Genomic DNA, 17,278 nt, shown 5'->3' on the forward strand with positions numbered 1-17,278 from the left:
AGTTAAAGACATAAAAAAGCCAGAAGAAGGAAGGAGAGAAGTCAGCTCAGGAGAGCAAGAACAAATGTGAAACATAATGTATGTGTATGTATAGTATGTAACTAAAAATTCAATAAAGATCATTGGGGGGGGGGGGGAAAGACACCCTCACACAAAAGGATCTTAAGCTGAAGTCAAACTGAGTGCTGTTCTGTCTGTGTGTATCTGAACCCTTCCAGTCTAGGAATGTGTACCCACACAAAGATTATAGAAAAATAAAGGATTTATTACAAAGGAACAGTCGTACCTCAGAAGTCGAACGCTTTGTGAGACAAATGTTTTGGCTCCCAAATGCCACAAACCCAGAAGTGATTGTTCCAGTTTGCGAACATTCTTTGGAACTTTTTGGAAGTCGAATGGACTTCCAGAATGGATTCCATTTGACTTCCGAAGTATGACTGTAGTTTTAACAATAAACCACAGCAGCATACATTTGCAGTACTGGGCACACATGTGAAAACAATATTCTAATGCAGGCATAGGCAAACTCGGCCCTCCAGATGTTTTGGGACTACAACTCCCATCATCCCTAACAGCACAAGTGGTCAGGGATGATGGGAATTGTAGTCTCAAAACATCTGGAGGGCCGAGTTTGCCTATGCCTGTTCTAATGCAAGCACATATCTAACTTACAGAAATAAGGGTTCTAAACTAAAAGGGGGGGGGGGAATAGCTAGAGAAAATAGTTGCAAGTTTCTTCTCTTAGTGTCTGTTAAAGTGCTCCTGAAACATGTGAGCAGATGATAGAAGAGCTGGAACCCAGGCACTGAGCTCAGGGTTTTACACCTGAAATTATTCCAGGTATTCATTAAAACAGGATCACAGGGGGAGAGTTTCCCCCAAGTCTTAGGTTTGAAGTTCAGCAGTGAATTAAAGATGTTCTAGGAATGCACACAGAGGCCTCTCAGAGGGAGAGATAATCTTCAATCTTGCAGGTGATGCTCCTGGTCTTAAATAGACTTGAAGGAGATCCAGAAGTCTGTCTAGGTGAGTTGGCATAATGAAGGAGAAGAAGACCTGGGGGAATGGTCTTCCTGAGTGAATTAACTTTGAGAACAATGACTATGATTACTGTAGTTAGTCAGGGATGACTGACCCAGGTGGTTGCCCTGGGGGAATGGCCTTCCTGAGTGCATTTACTTTTTGAGAACAATGACTATGGCTTGAGGATGTCTGTGCCACTTTTCTATCTATTTTACATTTGCAGCTCTATCATATTCCCTGTTGGTTGAAAGAGCCTGTCTCCTGAGTCTGAAGCAGAGGCTTCGGGATATCATCCCACACCTGGTGCCTTTTGTTTAATAATAAGCTATACTACCATTATTGCAACCTGGCTTCCTAATGACTTTCTAGATTCTCATGTCTTCAAGCATAAAGAAATAAACTATAGGACTGTACATAAGGTCAAGACAAGAGGGTCACTTCCTATGGCCATCTACTATAGCCAAATCCATCTTTGGTTCACTCCTGAACTCAGCAGGGAGGCTAACATTGAAAGCTACAAAACTGATAATACAAGTCAATCTACGAAAGCAACATAAGCCATTTAAAACACAAAGTTTTTTTTAAAGCACATAATTTAAAATGCATTTTTGCAATATGGAAGTGTGTTCCAATAAAGATTAATAACCAATATAACATTCAACAGAAACTTCACAACCAAAGTTTCTTGATTTCTCATTCCCCTTGAAGGAATAATATATGGGTAGCAAATGTGGGTTCCTCTAGATGCTATTGGACTATAATTCCCATCATCTTTGACCACAAGCCATGCTGGCCAAGGTTGAGGGTGTCCAACATCATCTGGAGCACTGGCTAACCCTAGAGTAATACCTTGCAAAGAGTGAGTAAGTATTGCTACTGGCTATCTTGGAAAAAGCCAAAATCAGAAATCCAATATACATAAAAAGTGTATACCAACATATTTTTTAAGAGAAAACATAATGAATATTTAATTATTAAGCCCCCAAATTAGCATATACTGTAGTTAACTCCTATAACATATTTATATTGCATGGGGCCCCGAATCCTTTGTACAGTACCACAGATGTTAAGCTATAGCCCAAAAATACATATTTAACAAAAATTATAGTATCACAAAAGTTGCTTAGCTTCTCTATTCTAATTGTTGTTTGATCAATTTCTTATAAAATAAATGTTGAATAGTGGTGTGACATCTTAATTAGAGCTAGAAAATAATAAAAAAAACCCACTTACCATCTTCATATAACTTTAAAAGTCTTGCGACAAGGAACTGATCCACATTCTCACCTTCTATTAAAATAAACTCCCCTGGGAAAATACAGATGTCACTGACATTTTTCGATTTAACAGATATCCCCCTAGGAGATGAAGGGTATAAATTGATTGCACATTCTTTACAGTTAAGGAACAACACTGAAGACTGACAGTTTAATGTGTAGTCATAACCATGTTGACTCAGAAATAAGTCTACCTGAATACAGTGGGGCTTTCTCCCAGGTAAATAGGGTTAGGATTTCAGCCTTAATCTTTACCTCTATTACCCCCCACCCCCAATTTACATTCCAGATCTACATCCTTCAGCTTTCAGAAGCTGCTTCTTCAAACAATTATACCCTTTCTTCCTTATTGCTTCTTATAATTGGAATTAGTTCACAGATCAACATAACACTGCTCCCTCTCTTTCAAACTCTCCTCAGAAGAACAAACTTTTTCATAAAGTCTGGATTTAGCCATAGCCCTCACTCCCTAAATATGTAGTACTTCCTCCCCAGTTACTCACACTTCCTTCTTCCTCCCTTCTATCTACTATATCCACTCAGTCAAATTTAAGACTGCAAGCTCCTCAGGGCAGGGGCCTGTTTTTCTTACTTTGCAAACTGCACGCACACAGATGGTGCTACATAAGCACATTCCACTAATAATAATTACAACAGTATTGTTACATAATCACCTTTTAGTACTCCATTAATAATGAAAGCCACTCAGCCTTATGCAAAACATAATTTCCAAGATTGCAAGTTTATGCTACATTTATACACTGGCCTCAAGCCTACACAGCTTACCCTCTAACAATATACAGACCAAAGAATACATGCCTGTAAGAGGAAAGCTGCAGCTGCTCGTCTTCAGATATAGCTTTTCCAAGCCACGAGTAGATACGCTTTTTCTGGTTTCTCGTGTTCATGGTTTCTGTGAAAAAACAGAAATATGAAGGTGCAAAGATGCAAAATAGGTAAGAAAGCCGATTCTCGAATTTTTAATCCGTTTCCAGCCCACCCCAACTCGATTCTTAAAAGAATCCACACAGAGACCAATGCACGTGAGGATGGAGGGCGGGCGCCTCTGCAGCCCACCCGCAGCTCTCCCGCCGGCCGCTGAACTATGGCATTGACACTCCGATGTCGCACCTGGTTCGGACTACCGTACCTCGTCGACGAGCCCACAGCTGCTCCACAAACACGGAGAGCGGGATTCTGCCGCGGGACCCGGTGCGGCGCGCGCGCGGTTCCTTCCCTACGTCAGGATGAAACTTCGCGCCAAAGCAGACTCGCCCCGCCCCCTGAGAAGGAGGAAACGAGCCGCTTGTTAGCGCCGCGGCTGCCATGTTTTTTTTTGGCTAGGCGAAGCTCGGGAAGGGCGGCTCTTTTGCCCACTGCTAAGATGGCAGGCCGGAAACCACTGTAGGTGCGGGAGCCCGCCTCTAGAGGAAGTGAACCCCCCAAGCGGAAGTGAAAAAGGGGGGAACGCGTCTCTCGGTGCGCTGGTCCGGTACTTCCTTTGTCTCCCCTCCTCTGTTTTCCCCCCCTCTCTCGCCAGGCCTCTACGCGGACGGGTTCGTGCCGGGCCGGACTTCGGCTATGGCAAACCGGACAGTGAAGGACGCGCACAGCATCCACGGCACTAACCCTCAATACCTGGTGGAGAAAATCATCCGCACTCGCATCTATGAATCCAAGTATTGGAAGGAGGAGTGCTTCGGCCTCACAGGTGAGGCCTAGGGCGTCTGGGTAGCTGGGGATGGAGGAGGAGGGGCTCACTCCGTGGGGGGGGGGTTGGGGAATACCTGCCACTTCGGTGGGGCAGTTTGGAAACTACACACTGGGGGAGAGGTGGGTGAAACGAGGGCACAAAAGCTGTACAACCACGCTGTGTATTTCTTAAGTGGCTACATTTGTATGCCACCCATCATCCAGGGCCAGAAGATGCCGGACTAACCAGTGTTATAAGTTAGTTTCCCTTATATCGCCTATCAGTGCTTTTTTTCTAAAAATAAAAATGTTTAGCGGTACTCTCATTTTCCTACTCATATTGAAATACTGCCTGCGCCTCAGTGAGGCCAAACTTAGATTCATAAAATGTTTAGGGGCATGCGTACCCACTGGAAAAAAAGCAGTCACCTATTAATATTTTAATCGGGTGATCGAACCACTTGAGGTAATACCTGAAGTATCGAAAGCTTGGGTGGCAGCAGTCATTTGAACGCTTATTAAGAATCCAAATCCTATGCATGTTTAAAGTTCCATCACTATCATAGTATTTTCTGGTAGCAAATTCTCTAGTAACAGTAAACCCGGTGCCTTCCTAGTTGACTAAAAATACAACTTCCAGCTTAAACATGAGCAATTGGTCTTGCTCTAACTTCAGAATCTGAGTTCCTTTTCATATGATTCCTTTCATAGCTGAACTGGTGGTGGATAAAGCCATGGAACTGAGATACACTGGTGGAGTTTATGGAGGAAATATCAAGCCTACACCATTCTTGTGCTTGACTTTGAAGATGCTGCAGATACAGCCAGAAAAGGATATCATTGTTGAATTTATAAAGAACGAAGATTTCAAGTAAGAGAAAATAACTAGAGAAGTAGTGTAGAGCTGTGGTTTCCAATTATTAGCAAAAGCCTTTCTTGGTGTTCAGATTCACATTAGTCGGCTCTCATCTCTACATCTACTAATTTCTTAAGTCGTTTCCCTTACTGTTCAAGTTTCTTTAGTCAGGACTCACAGAAGGATTCTTCTATGATACAAATGTTTTGCCTGTTTGGAGGTAATCTTGTTGCCATTGTACCCCTCTATTTTTTCTTGAACCTAGATTCTGCTATGTGGCACATGAAGGTTACATTAATGAAACATTTTGGGTATAGTTTCAAATTCTGAGCTGAGAGCATGTATTCCAATGACTTTATTTGAAAGAATAATAATAATTCTAAATTGCTATTTTTGTGTTTGCTAATTTTTAGGTATGTAAGATTGCTGGGTGCATTGTACATGAGACTGACTGGCACTGCTATAGATTGCTACAAATACCTAGAACCTTTGTACAATGATTATCGAAAAATAAAAAGCCAAAATAGAAATGGGGGTAAGTGGCTCAGTTTTATAATTTATCTGGTCAGCTCCTGCCCATCAACAAAGCAGTCATTAAGTTAGGTGGTATATAATCAATTTTACCAATGTAGATAGCATCTGTGGAATATGTTGTGTAGGAGTCTTGATGTTATAATCTTAATTAACACTTATTAAATTATCTGCTTTGTGAGGAACTATTGTTTTTGTGACCAAGAAGCACAGTATCCACAAAATATTAACTGCAATATTTCTACTCCTTTTATACTGTGGTTTTTATTTGGAAAATAGGACTAAATTGTTTAATGTTTATTTGATATTCAGCCATACCCATTTTAAATTTTTTATTGTAGCTACTGTATTGTAGTGATGCTCTCTAAAATATTTTTTCCAGAGTTTGAACTAATGCACGTGGATGAGTTTATTGATCAACTGCTCCATGATGAGCGAGTTTGTGATGTCATTTTACCTAGACTACAGGTGTGTAATGGCTTGTAACATGCTAACAATAAAAATATGAATCAACCCTAAAATACTACACATCAGAATATAATGGTTGGAGGGGGCAACCCAAGGCTAAATTTGGAAAAACAAGACCTTTGTGATTCAACCCTATGTCCTCCAAATGTGTGTTGCTTCCATTGAGAAATGTTGTTGGTTGTTATTATTATTATTAGAAACAATTTAAGATGAGCAGGTGACAACAAAGGTTGCAAGGTTTTTAACTGGAGCAATCAGAATGAGATCCACTATTTGACTATTGATTCAAAACCCTAAAATGCATTTTATATAATTGACTTTTTATTTCTATTCTTTGTATATCGTATTGTTTTATTGCTATGGCCAATGGCTGACACAAATTAAGATTCATTCATTCATTCATTATTAGAAACGATATGTTCTAGAAGAGGCTGAACAACTGGAACCACGAATTAGCGCTTTGGAAGAAGATATGGATGATGTGGAGTCCAGCGAGGAGGAGGAAGAGGAGGACGAAAAGGTTGAACATTTGTGTAGCTCCCCTGAGGGCCTCTTCTATAACAAGAGTACTGAAATATTGACTTTACATAGTGCAAGAAAGCATTTCTTATGTGGTGCTCATATTGCTAAAGAGCTTTAGAACTGGCCTTAGCTATTGTTATTTTATTCTTAATTGTTCAGTTCTGACGTTCTACAAAAGGAAGATCAGAAGACTGTCCAAGCTTTACTTTATTCCTAGAACTTTTTTTTAAAGGAGCATTGAGTCCTTTGTGCTTCTGTAAAATCTTTTTTTAAAGTTCATTTTAGAGATGTTGCATTGAACATAAGGGTTTTTTTTTCTAGAATGCTTTGCTTGCAATATTTTCAGATGGAGCGAGTTCCCTCACCTGATCACAGGAGAAGAGGCTACAGGGATCTAGACAAACCCCGCAGATCTCCAACTCTGCGTTACAGAAGAAGCCGAAGCAGATCTCCTAGAAGGTAACATATTTGGAGCCAGCAAAATACTTTTAACCAACTTAATGCTGTACCTAAAACTATTGTCAGAGTAACATTTCTTTTCCCCCCTTCCCTGTTAGGCGAAGCCGATCCCCGAAGAGGAGAAGGTAGGAGACTTACTAAATTATCAAGCTGATTTAAAAAATAAATTGTGTGAACTTTACACTAATAGCCTGTGTCCCTATAGTCCATCACCACGTCGGGAAAGGCATCGCAGCAAGAGCCCAAGGCGACACCGAAGTAGATCTCGGGAAAGACGCCACAGATCAAGATCTAAATCTCCAGGTAATTTTATTTTGGGGACAGAGATTTTTAGGTGGCTTTCTGGCATCTGTTAATTTACTTTCCCATTTTTACCAGTACGGGGGGCCAATCTGTTTATAATATGATGGCTTGGATCCTCAGTTCCAGCTCTGTTCATGGAAGTGAAATTATTCCTTTCCATTGCTGCCCTTGGTGCCACATACAACACTATTCTGGAGCACCCTTGAGCAGAGTTTTACTCACAGACACTAGGATTCAAGCCCCTAACGAAGTTAAAATTGATTGAGTCCCCTATTACCACTCTGCTTTACTTGATGTTACATTCAGGAGGAATCCTCTGTAGAGAATGGAATCAAAGTAAAGATTTTGTATCTTGTCTCAGCAGGGCATCATCGTAGCCATAGACACCGAAGTCATTCCAAGTCCCCAGAAAGGTACATATTTCGTATTACTTTTAAATGATATTATTATAAGAGGTCTTGCTTACAGATTTCTTGCTAGGTTTTGTTATCCGCCAACAACTTTTTTGCATCATCTATGAATTCAAGATAGATTGTATGTATCTTGGAAATATATTTTTAGGACTCTTGTGATTGTCATAATCACTGTATTAATATCCAGAGGTGAATTTATCACTACATGTTCAATTTATTTGTTCCTGAGAATCAACTGAACAGTGAGTTACTTTTGTTCTTCTTTCAGATCTAAAAAGAGCCATAAGAAGAGTCGTCGGGGAAATGAATGAACCTAGAGAGTTCAAGAATCTGAGCCACCACTTCTTTTCTTGTAGATATCAGGCATCAGGATGGGTAGAAGCTGCTGTGACAGCTAATAATTTTTGTATTCGCTTAGTATTCACAACGTTTTCTTTGACAACATAATATTCTTTGTTTAACTTGAGGGGACATTCATTCAGTGTATGTTCATATGTTTCTTTCCTAAAAGAAGTGATGTGTAAAAAATTCTTTTGACAGCCAGTACTTGCTTAAAACTATATAAAAGCAAGGCACAATGAATTGTTTAAATTCATTGTGAAACCTATTGTGAAAGTCTTGCTTTTGGAGTATTTGTATAACAATTTTTATGTAACTCATAATTTTATCAGCCAACAAGCTGTTCAAAAATGTACATAATTCTGTAGGGAATTGCTTCAGGTGTGGGGCAAGCAGGAAAGTACTATTGTAACTTCTTTATTAAAATCTTTGATAAATAAGCTGCAAAACAAATGTGCTGTGTAACTAATTATTATTCAAGGATGCTTCAACAAGTACTGATGAGCTTAATTTTCAAAAGGTTGGAATGCAGTGTTATGATTTAAGATACTTGCACCTTTTTTCTCTTATCTCCCAATAGTATAACCCTGTATGACTAGACAACACCTCTGGGCAATCTTCCCCCACCCCCTAATCAAGAATTAAATGAAAATGATGGCACAGTAGAGGGTCAACCCAGAGGTGGCATGAAAAGGGGCAAAAGCAGCCATAAGAATGTGAAAACAGTGTCTAGGAATCCCATGAGCCTTTGCACTGACCCTTGAGGCCAGTGAAGAGTTTGAGCAAGGAGGTTTGGAACAAGTGATTGTGGTGTTTGCAGGTTTTTCAATTGTGTTCCCAATATATGCGATTTCACTTAAATGCTCAGTGCTCTGGAACATAACACTTGCGTAAATAAGGAGTTGTCTGTACACTTTTTTTTTTGTTGGTGACCATGTTCCTTTGGGCACAGATGCTGGCAAGGAATGACTAAGTAATCTAATTGCATAGACATTTCAAAGGGGAAATATCTGAGTTTCACAAGCATGAGGCTTCCTTTCCTTTTTTGGGTGAATGCTCACCAACACTATATGAAGACTTGTAAAACTTTGTGAAGTTTATATATTTAGATGCCAATTACATGGAGTCCAAGATACTATTTCACCCTAGTCTGCAGTACTTTAAAAAGGCTTAACAGAATCCAGCTGTGTATACAAATGAAAAATTCTACTTATGATTTCTAATTTTGCAATTTTATTTTTTTCCTTTTAAAAAGTTTTTGGCACTACATTGTTCTGTAAAGAAATGACAATCTTTAACACATGAAATCCCTTTCTAATTTCTTTTTAGAACAATAGATATAAAGTCTGAACCAAAGTATGAATAAAGCTAATAGAAAATAAACAACTTAATTTTAAAAACTCTCTTTACAGTTTATCAAGATAAAATAAAACACAGTTCCCCTTAAAAATAGGGTAATAAAATAGATGACATTTGTATCACTTCTTGTGATACTGGTAAAAACTATATTTTATATCTATGTACAAATGATACAGTTAAAAACAGTTTTAAATAATCTCTTATCTAAACATGTTGCAATAAGATTTGAATCCAGAACCTGATTTCTTCCCATCCCCTTAATTAAACTTCATTTTTTCTGCTGAATGAAATTCATGTTCAAGTGTGGGTGTCCTTGGGACAGAAGTGAAAACCGCTGGTTGTTCTGCATCAGTAAGCCAGCTGAAAGAAAACAGGTTACAATTATTTTAGCAGAAACTATCCAAATCCAATTTAACATTTAGGTTGAAAGAGAGTTTTTAAATTCCTGCAAGTTTAGCAGCAGAAAGGGGCACTTATGGAAAAGAAATAGGCTGACATACTTGTGGACCGAGGCATGACTATCAAGATGGAACAAAAATTGCAAGGGTGAAAGAAAAGTGGTTCTCCAGATATTGTTGGAGGCAAACTCCCATCACCCTCAGCCAACATGGCCAATCATCAAGGGTGATGTGAGTTATGGGGCCACAGGTTTTCCACCTCAAGGTAGGGGCTTCATAAGATGCCCCAAAAGCTTGGTATCTGGGATATCTACTTGCACAAGCAAGTTCACATTTAGTTAAACCAATGAATTATTTTCCTATTAAACAGGCAGAGAACAGACAGTGCACAGCAAAGAATGGAAGTGGTTGCTATACAGATACGGTAAATTCTGCAGCTTTTTATAGACAAGCAACCTAGAAAAGATCTCTTGAGTGAGAGCCCAGTATAACATCGCACTAGCACAACAGCTGTTCCTATCACAACAACTAAAACCAAAACCAATAAAAATAATAGCAGAAAGGTGAGAAAGTTACTTCATGAAGATACTACCTTGAGGGTAGAAAGGTTTATTCAATGGATAGCTGGCATTTCCCTGCTGCATGTAGTTCGGAGAAATATTGTAAGGCCACGTCCCTCGCAGGAGAGGAAAATGGGCTGGGGTGCCATGGTCCCAAGGAACAGGAGGAGGAGGAGGGTTCGCTTTACCAAACTGTCCTGGGAAGCCCTGATCTAGTTTTCATTCAAAAATGAAAAGGAGAGAAAAGATTACTGTATTTGAAATCACCATCCTGCAAAGCAAAATGCACAGCAGTAAGAGTATTTTCTTAAATTATGTTTCTCTTTACTTAATTTTATTTTTGGGCCCTCTGGAACAGCATGGGATGGGACATGGGCAGCTGCACTAGGAAAGGGAAATCAGAAGAATTTAGAAGGGCTGCCCTGTGGAAGTGCCTTTCTGCTTGTACAAGATGATTTTGGACCCAAGAAGCCATGAATAGACTAAAAGTATCCATTGCTGCAGAGCTGCAAGAGCTCATGGTGCTATAATACGTAGTTCCCTTCTGCATGCAGAAAGCAGTCTTAAATATGCATACATGGATAAGAAATACAATAGAAGCAGTTGAAGACCTGCAGGTATAGGGTGGAATATAAATTTAATTAAAAATTAAAATTAAAGAGTCGTGTAAAACCAATAGGAGACAATCTGCTCCATTTTACATTATTCACTAAGTGATGGTTATACAGTTGTGGTTCTGCAGTGGTAAAGGACAGGTACTCTTATTACTCAGAGGCGCTTTTATTACCATTCATTTTTTGAGGTCCTAGCACTGAAAGCTAGTTTCCGGCCCTGGCTCAAACTGAGCCTCAGAAGAGTACACTGATCTTTCAAGGAAAGGTGGTGCAGGGTTTCTAATTAGCTAGGATGTGATCCAAAGGGCTGTACTTAATGTTCTGCTCATACACTGAGTTCCTTTTCCTTGACACACACATACACACCTCAAGCTGCTCCTGAAGCACAGTATTAAATGCAGCACAAGGGGACGCAGCTCAAAAGGAAACTGGGCAGAAGTTCTTTCTGCTGATGTACAGAACTCTTTGAAGCCCATCCCTATTGAAGTTCAGACTCCGATTTCGAATCAAAGTTTATTGACAGAAAGCTCAAACTATTATCTCTTTAAATAACTTGTCAAATGCTATGAAAACTGCCTTCCAAACCCAACCCACTTTTTATGTAGCCTAAGCAAATACACGGCGATTCATCTTTTTCCTAAAAGGTTCCTCATCTGCACCCCAGAATATACAGCGTAGTCAGAATGAACAGGTTCAGAAACGTTAAGCAAAGAAACTGTATTTGTACAAAACAAGAGACAAGAGAGGAGAGTTACCTGAGTTCCCCACCGTGCCATTGTTCACCAGTGAGCTTAGAGTCACAGGGTTGTGCCAGTGTCCCTCATGAGTACTGCTGGGGATTCCTACAGGCCTGGCAGCAGGCTGTGCAAAGATGATACTGGGATCATTCAGGCTTACGCTGCTCTGGTTATTGGGCGGGCTGCTGCTACTGCCAGCCCTCACAGAAAAAGGAACATTTGCCGCGTGAGAAGGATTACCCGGTGCAGAGTGAATAACAGGCCACGAGGTGTTAGGAAGTTGGATGTGGTGGTGGTGGTGGTGGTGGTGGTGAGGGTGCATCTGAAATAGTCCCAGGTTAGGCAAGGTGGCATACTGACCTGGGGGAGATTGGGGAAAGTTAAACAAAGGCAGCTGGACCTGGTGGGGTGGTTGTGCCCCTTGCTGGGGCTGCAGAGCATGCTTAGACTGGGATATTGGTTGTGGCTGAGTCTGGTTAATGGAGGTTGGTGGAGAGGAATTCTGAGTAAATTGCTGAGGCTGTGGAGAGTAAGATGACTGACGCGAATCAGACTGGAGAGGGGAGAAAAGGATGTAGTTTGTATTAGTTCATGAGTTAGTTAAGTGTTCCATTTAAGCACTTAATGCTAAAAAGTCTTCACAAAGGAGTCTCTTGAGCTCTAGGTTTACTAAACTACTGTCTTTGAGTTGAGATAGGCTACAAATAGGGCTGGACTATCCATTGTGAGGACTTTTTATGAAGAACTAAATTCTTCATGACTGCAAGTTCAGTTAAAGCAGGCTTCCTCAACCTTGGCCCTCCAGATGTTTTGAGATTACAATTCCCATCATCCCTGACCACTGGTCCTGCTAGCTAGGGATCATGGGAGTTGTAGGCCAAAAACCTCTGGAGGGCCGAGTCTGAGGAAGCCTGTGTTAAAAGTATAAGGTTTAATTGACAGCAGATTCACCATATTCACTCGGAGAGTTCAGATGACCTTAACTTAATATATGAAACATGAACAAGCTTTGCTGTTTGTTCTTCACTTCATTGGGGGAACAAACAATCCAGGACATTTTCGTTAACTTCAATTTTAACTAAGTTTGTTATTGGTATGAGCTTTTGTGTGCATACCAATAACAAACTTAGTTGGTCTCTAAGGTGCTACTGGAAGGATTTTTTTTATTTTGTTTCAGCTATGGCAGACCAACAAGGCTACCTAACTGTAACTTCAATTTTACAGTTCATCTGAATCAGGGAACTATGGTTACAAACTTCAGAACAATCTAAAATATAGTTTGAAGTTGGCTTTATATTCTGACTTGTTCCAAAGCTCTTAACCATAGTTTGCTGGTTCATAAAACCAGAAATTATGGTTAATTTCCTAGCTTGTTTCCTTGGTCATACAAAGGGACTGTGTGGCCAAAGATCTTGTTCCTATATCAGCTTATTAAAGCAAGGTACTATCATCTGAACAAAATCATTCTGTAGAACAAGCCCTACCACTGATAAACAGTCACTTGAACTCTCACTGGAATAAAACATGTGTATCTGAAGAAGTGTGCTTGCACACGAAAGCTCATACCAAGAACTAACTTAGTTGGTCTTAAAGGTGCTACTGGAAGGATTTTTTTTATTTTGACTATGGCAGACCAACACGGCTACCTATCTGTAACTGGAATAAAACATGTAACTTTAAAAATGTCCTACTAATTTTCAGTCACCAATAGCATCTTAATTCATTGGCTCTTCCATTTGCTCTAAATTGTTGCCTCAATCCTTAAATATGCAAGAATATGTACTTCTGAACTCTACAGAGGCCTTTTTACAGCAATACACTTCACAAGCATTGTTGTTATATTACTTACACAATTGAAATTGATTTCTTATATAAAATTTAATTCAGAAATACTGAATCAAATGAAACTTACACATTCTGATGTCTGTCTAGCACGTAAGGGTCTTTCCACTTGCTGTTGAATTGATCCAGTTACTTGCTGAGAGTTTACAAGGCTTCGGACTAAGGGAGTTCCTAAGTGATAAAGTGTAAAGAATGTGTTTAATACAGATTAAGAAACCAATAGGCTGCAGTCCAAAGCAATGATATGTGCAGACAAAATTATTTATGCAGACAAAACGTTATTTCCTGTACCTATTGCAACTATGTCCTCTGCCAGAGAGGTCCAAGGAAGGCAATATTGGCTCCTGTGAATAGGGTTAGAGCAGGTGTCTTCAACCTTTTCAGACCAAGGACACACTTTTAACCCAAACATGCATTTTGAGACCCATTTCTTAATATTTTACCATATAGTGGTGTTGCTCGTGTTATGACCCACTTTGGATCAGGCTATGATCCACTAATGTGTCTCAAACCACCAGCTGAAAACCAGAGAGTTAAAGAATAGGAGGCAAATCCTGCATCAGTCAGCAGGAATGCAAACAATTCCACTGGCTGGACCATGAGTAGCAAGGCTGGAATAAAGGACAAACAGTGCAGTGCTATGCATATCTACTCAGAAGTAAGCTCCATTACCGAGAGCACCGTTGCTTCTTTGTCTTGACTGTTTAAATTCTGGACAATCCCTTCGAACGTGTCCCACATCGCCACAGATAAAACATCTCTTTTCTCTAGTCTCTCTGTCTTCCTCCTTGACTTCCTTTTCGTCATCTCTCTCATTCTCCTTTTTCTTCACTCTAAATGGGGACAGGTACGCAAGCATTGCTTAAAAGTATCCTTGAAGCTGTGTGGCTTTCAAAAAGGCAGCCAAAGCCTTAAGATTCATTTCAATGTCCATGTGTGGACAAAAAACTGGGAATTGCATCACCCAAAACATGGCGGTGGCTTTACAGAGCTGCTGCACGTTCCAGCTGGGCAGAAGGTGGGGGGCACCTGTCTGAAGCTGGTGCACACACTGCCCCTGATGGCCTAGGGCTGGCTTGGGTTGCAATGGATTTCTGGCTGGCTTAGCCCAGAACCCAGAAAGCTATGTTTCTGGTCTTTTTGTTAGCTGCCACTGTGAGATCTCATCATAGGGTCTTCCACCTACCTAAGCAGTGGGCAGAAAAGGAAAGTGATGCGGGTGTCATTTGGCAGTCAGAATCCAGTGCAGGTCAGCAGGGCCTAATCCAACCCTTTCCCACCCACTGCAGCATGGTGCAAAGGAAGTTTGTACTGCTCAGTAAGCTGAGGAAAGCTGAGATGTACTGTTTGCTGCAATTTCATCCAAAGCCTACAGAACTCAAATGGTCCCTCAAGTTAACCTCAGCTCTGAATTGCCACACATGGTTCCTCCCATACCCTTTGCTTTATCATAGGCAAGTAGCCACTGCACTTACCCTTCAAAGCACAGAACATTTATGGTATTGTTCATGAAAACACAGGGAAAAATACACAAGTAATTCACTAGAATACTTAGCACTGTTTTACACCAACTCCTCTGCCTAGTTAAGAGTTCCTTCAATGGAAAGATAAAGTGATTTTCTTAAAAACAGTTTTTGAAAGAAAAATTAAAAGAATAAGGTGCATTCCTTGAGGCAAACAAAACTATTTTCTTCTGTTCTCTTGCATTCCGCATAAACATTTTTAAACTAGCCATGTGTTTATTTTCCCAACCTCCTTTTTTTGGGGCAGTCCTTCATGTAATGACCAATTTTGCCACAGACACGGCAGCACCTGTCGTTGGGTGCCAGTTCTCCATCAGTCAATACTTTAGAGTTGAAAAAGTACTCCTACAAGGGGGAAAACAAGCTATTACCTACAAGCGCTCTGTATTCACTTTCTTTGAAGAGAAATGGGGAACAGGGGGGAAAGGAGGGAGAAACAGCAGTTGCATATCTTACTAAGTAAGGCATTCATTAAGAAGAAAAGACAAGGTTGAGATTTTCATATTTACAGTCAAGTAAAATATATTTGTAATAATACCAGACAGGATTTTTTATAGCCTTATTTTTCCAGGAAATACAAAGTAAGTGAAACAAGCAATATATTTTACCCTAACAAACCAACTAAATACAAACTTTCAAGTTTTGCAAAACCTCATCGTCGTGGTCACGAGGAACTAAGATAGCATTTACTCTACACTATTCTCAACTGTTGACTAGCAGCCTGGGATTGAATGCATAAGTTTTAGCTATTTGCCTGAGGTATATGACTTGAAATTCAAGTGTCTGGAAGAAGGACAGAGAGGGAGGAAAGGAGGAGCAACAGTTCATTAGAACTGAGCCCAAGAGTAAGACATTCAGTGTATGCTTGCATGTTTATGCAAGATAAGCTGTGAGAAACTGTGTTAAACACAGTCCTAAAAGTGGGAGTTCTCATATCCTCCTGTTGTTTGTTCAACACCAATACAAACATACACAAAATGTAAGTAATATATCTTGGAAATAAAAGAACCAACTTGATATTTTAGGGTTCTGTTAAGACCTAACTGTTAAGCCTTGAGTTTTCAGTCCTACTGATTAACAATTATGACCAAGATCACTAAACCAATTATGAAATTAAATTACATGTACTCAAAAGGACCCATAGAAATGCAATAAAGGTACAAGTTACAAAATAAGAAAACTTACAGCTTCTCTTCCCAGCACCGGATAGAAAGGAGTACCAAATAATTTTCTCCCATTGATTAATGCCTTCATTATGAAATTGGTCACTGTGAAAGGAGAGAAAAAAGCAATTAAGGAAGTGTCACTTTAGAAATTTATTAACACTGAGTAGAACATTTTTCAAGTCTTACTTTTTCTGGATACTCCTGCACCCAGGTTATGATTCAAGTCAAAAGGATCTGAACAGAAGAAATAAAAACAGTATTAAAGGAGCAGGAAAAAAAATTCCAACAGCACTGAATTTTGCTGTTAACAAATACTGCTGGTGTAAGACAGGCAAGTACATTTTCACTAACATTAATAGAAGTTCACTTATAAATGATAAATTCTTTCAGGGGGATATATCCTTTATGTTAGATATTCCATAAGTACCTTCAATGGCGATGCATTTGGACGTCCACTGTTTCTCAAATGTGGTTAACAGCTTCTTCTGACGAATGCTGATGACATATTCTTTGAAGTCAAACTCTTCAGTGTAAAATCGCAGTAACCCTAACCAGAGTTCTCCCAGTGATTCTGTGTTTTTCCCAAGAGAAGGTAAACGGTTTTTCTGTATAAAAGTTATAGCAGATAAAGTACTTTATTGTGAACATAATACTTTTAACTTTGGGATGGTTCCAAAGTAACACATTGTGAAGTATGTGGCATCTATCTATTGCAAAGCTGGGCCGTCCTGAATGTACATCTATGTGGTAGCAGGGAAAAGGAATAAAAGTATCTTTTACATTCATAGGAAACTCTCTACCTGTGCAAGTTCAGGTAAGGCTACTTCCTCTCTTAATGTGCTCATTGCAGAGGCAGATAATTCACTGAATATAAGAAGCATTGAAAAGAGAAATTCAACCTAAATGGTATACAGACTAGCCCACTTCCATTTTGCACTATATGTTGACTGAGCATCTTGCTTACTAGTGATCATCAGGACTAAATAGGCATGAGAGCATAAGAAAAGCCTTGCTGGATCAGACCACAGACATGTCTAGTCAAGCATCCTATTCTCAGTAGCAAACAGATGTCTATGAAAACCACAACACATGAGCTGGGTACAACAAGTTAAATTTGTTTGTAGAAGAGTCTTACAAACAGTTTTGCTGAAGATGAATGCTGGGATTGGCAAGAAAAATAGCCCTGTGCTATTTCT

At 39.8% G+C, this 17,278-nt stretch overlaps 3 protein-coding genes across 6 annotated transcripts in view; 1 reads left to right on the top strand and 2 right to left on the bottom strand.

Moving 5' to 3' along the window:
• Positions 1-3,635, bottom strand: part of ORC1 (origin recognition complex subunit 1) — a 28,349-nt gene extending 24,714 nt beyond the window's left edge. For 2 of the 3 annotated variants that reach the window (XM_081010848.1, XM_081010849.1), the window contains exons 1-3: positions 3,451-3,635; positions 3,120-3,213; positions 2,257-2,381 (exon numbers count right to left, since the gene is read on the bottom strand). In XM_081010848.1, coding sequence (XP_080866974.1) covers positions 2,257-2,381; positions 3,120-3,213; positions 3,451-3,628 — 397 coding nt within the window. In that variant the 5' untranslated portion in view covers positions 3,629-3,635. Of the gene's footprint in view, positions 1-2,256; positions 2,382-3,119; positions 3,214-3,431 lie in introns of all 3 variants that reach the window. The other variant, XM_081010850.1, reaches the window with a different exon arrangement.
• A 240-nt stretch (positions 3,636-3,875) lies between these two features.
• PRPF38A (pre-mRNA processing factor 38A) lies at positions 3,876-8,336 on the top strand. 2 transcript variants are annotated; one of them, XM_081010851.1, is made up of 10 exons: positions 3,876-4,011; positions 4,704-4,863; positions 5,262-5,383; positions 5,762-5,847; positions 6,257-6,367; positions 6,716-6,828; positions 6,927-6,953; positions 7,034-7,131; positions 7,493-7,544; positions 7,813-8,336. In XM_081010851.1, the coding sequence occupies exons 1-10, from the start codon at positions 3,882-3,884 to the stop codon at positions 7,853-7,855; spliced, it is 942 nt and encodes a 313-aa protein (XP_080866977.1). In that variant the 5' UTR covers positions 3,876-3,881; the 3' UTR covers positions 7,856-8,336. The 2 variants fall into 2 exon arrangements, with proteins under 2 accessions (XP_080866977.1, XP_080866978.1); XM_081010852.1 differs by having other exon boundaries at positions 7,496-7,544.
• A 757-nt stretch (positions 8,337-9,093) lies between these two features.
• TUT4 (terminal uridylyl transferase 4) overlaps positions 9,094-17,278 on the bottom strand; it is a 35,540-nt gene continuing 27,355 nt past the window's right edge. Inside the window, exons 22-30 of the mRNA XM_081010847.1 lie at positions 16,510-16,687; positions 16,269-16,316; positions 16,102-16,184; positions 15,146-15,261; positions 14,066-14,226; positions 13,464-13,564; positions 11,570-12,104; positions 10,233-10,412; positions 9,094-9,602 (exon numbers count right to left, since the gene is read on the bottom strand). Of these exons, the coding sequence (XP_080866973.1) occupies positions 9,511-9,602; positions 10,233-10,412; positions 11,570-12,104; positions 13,464-13,564; positions 14,066-14,226; positions 15,146-15,261; positions 16,102-16,184; positions 16,269-16,316; positions 16,510-16,687 (1,494 nt within the window). The 3' untranslated portion in view covers positions 9,094-9,510. The remainder of the gene's footprint in view (positions 9,603-10,232; positions 10,413-11,569; positions 12,105-13,463; positions 13,565-14,065; positions 14,227-15,145; positions 15,262-16,101; positions 16,185-16,268; positions 16,317-16,509; positions 16,688-17,278) is intronic.

This window comes from Podarcis pityusensis (assembly GCF_964106645.2).
Source record: "Podarcis pityusensis genome assembly, chromosome: 6".
Lineage (NCBI taxonomy): Eukaryota > Metazoa > Chordata > Lepidosauria > Squamata > Lacertidae > Podarcis > Podarcis pityusensis.

Excerpts from the sequence above, each read along its gene's own strand:
- PRPF38A (XM_081010851.1), top strand. The coding sequence starts at position 3,882 with ATGGCAAACCGGACAGTGAAGGACGCGCACAGCATCCACGGCACTAAC. Across the intron at positions 5,848-6,256 it reads TCATTTTACCTAGACTACAG|AAACGATATGTTCTAGAAGA; the intron begins GTGTGTAATGGC and ends ATTCATTATTAG. Across the intron at positions 7,132-7,492 it reads ATCAAGATCTAAATCTCCAG|CAGGGCATCATCGTAGCCAT; the intron begins GTAATTTTATTT and ends ATCTTGTCTCAG.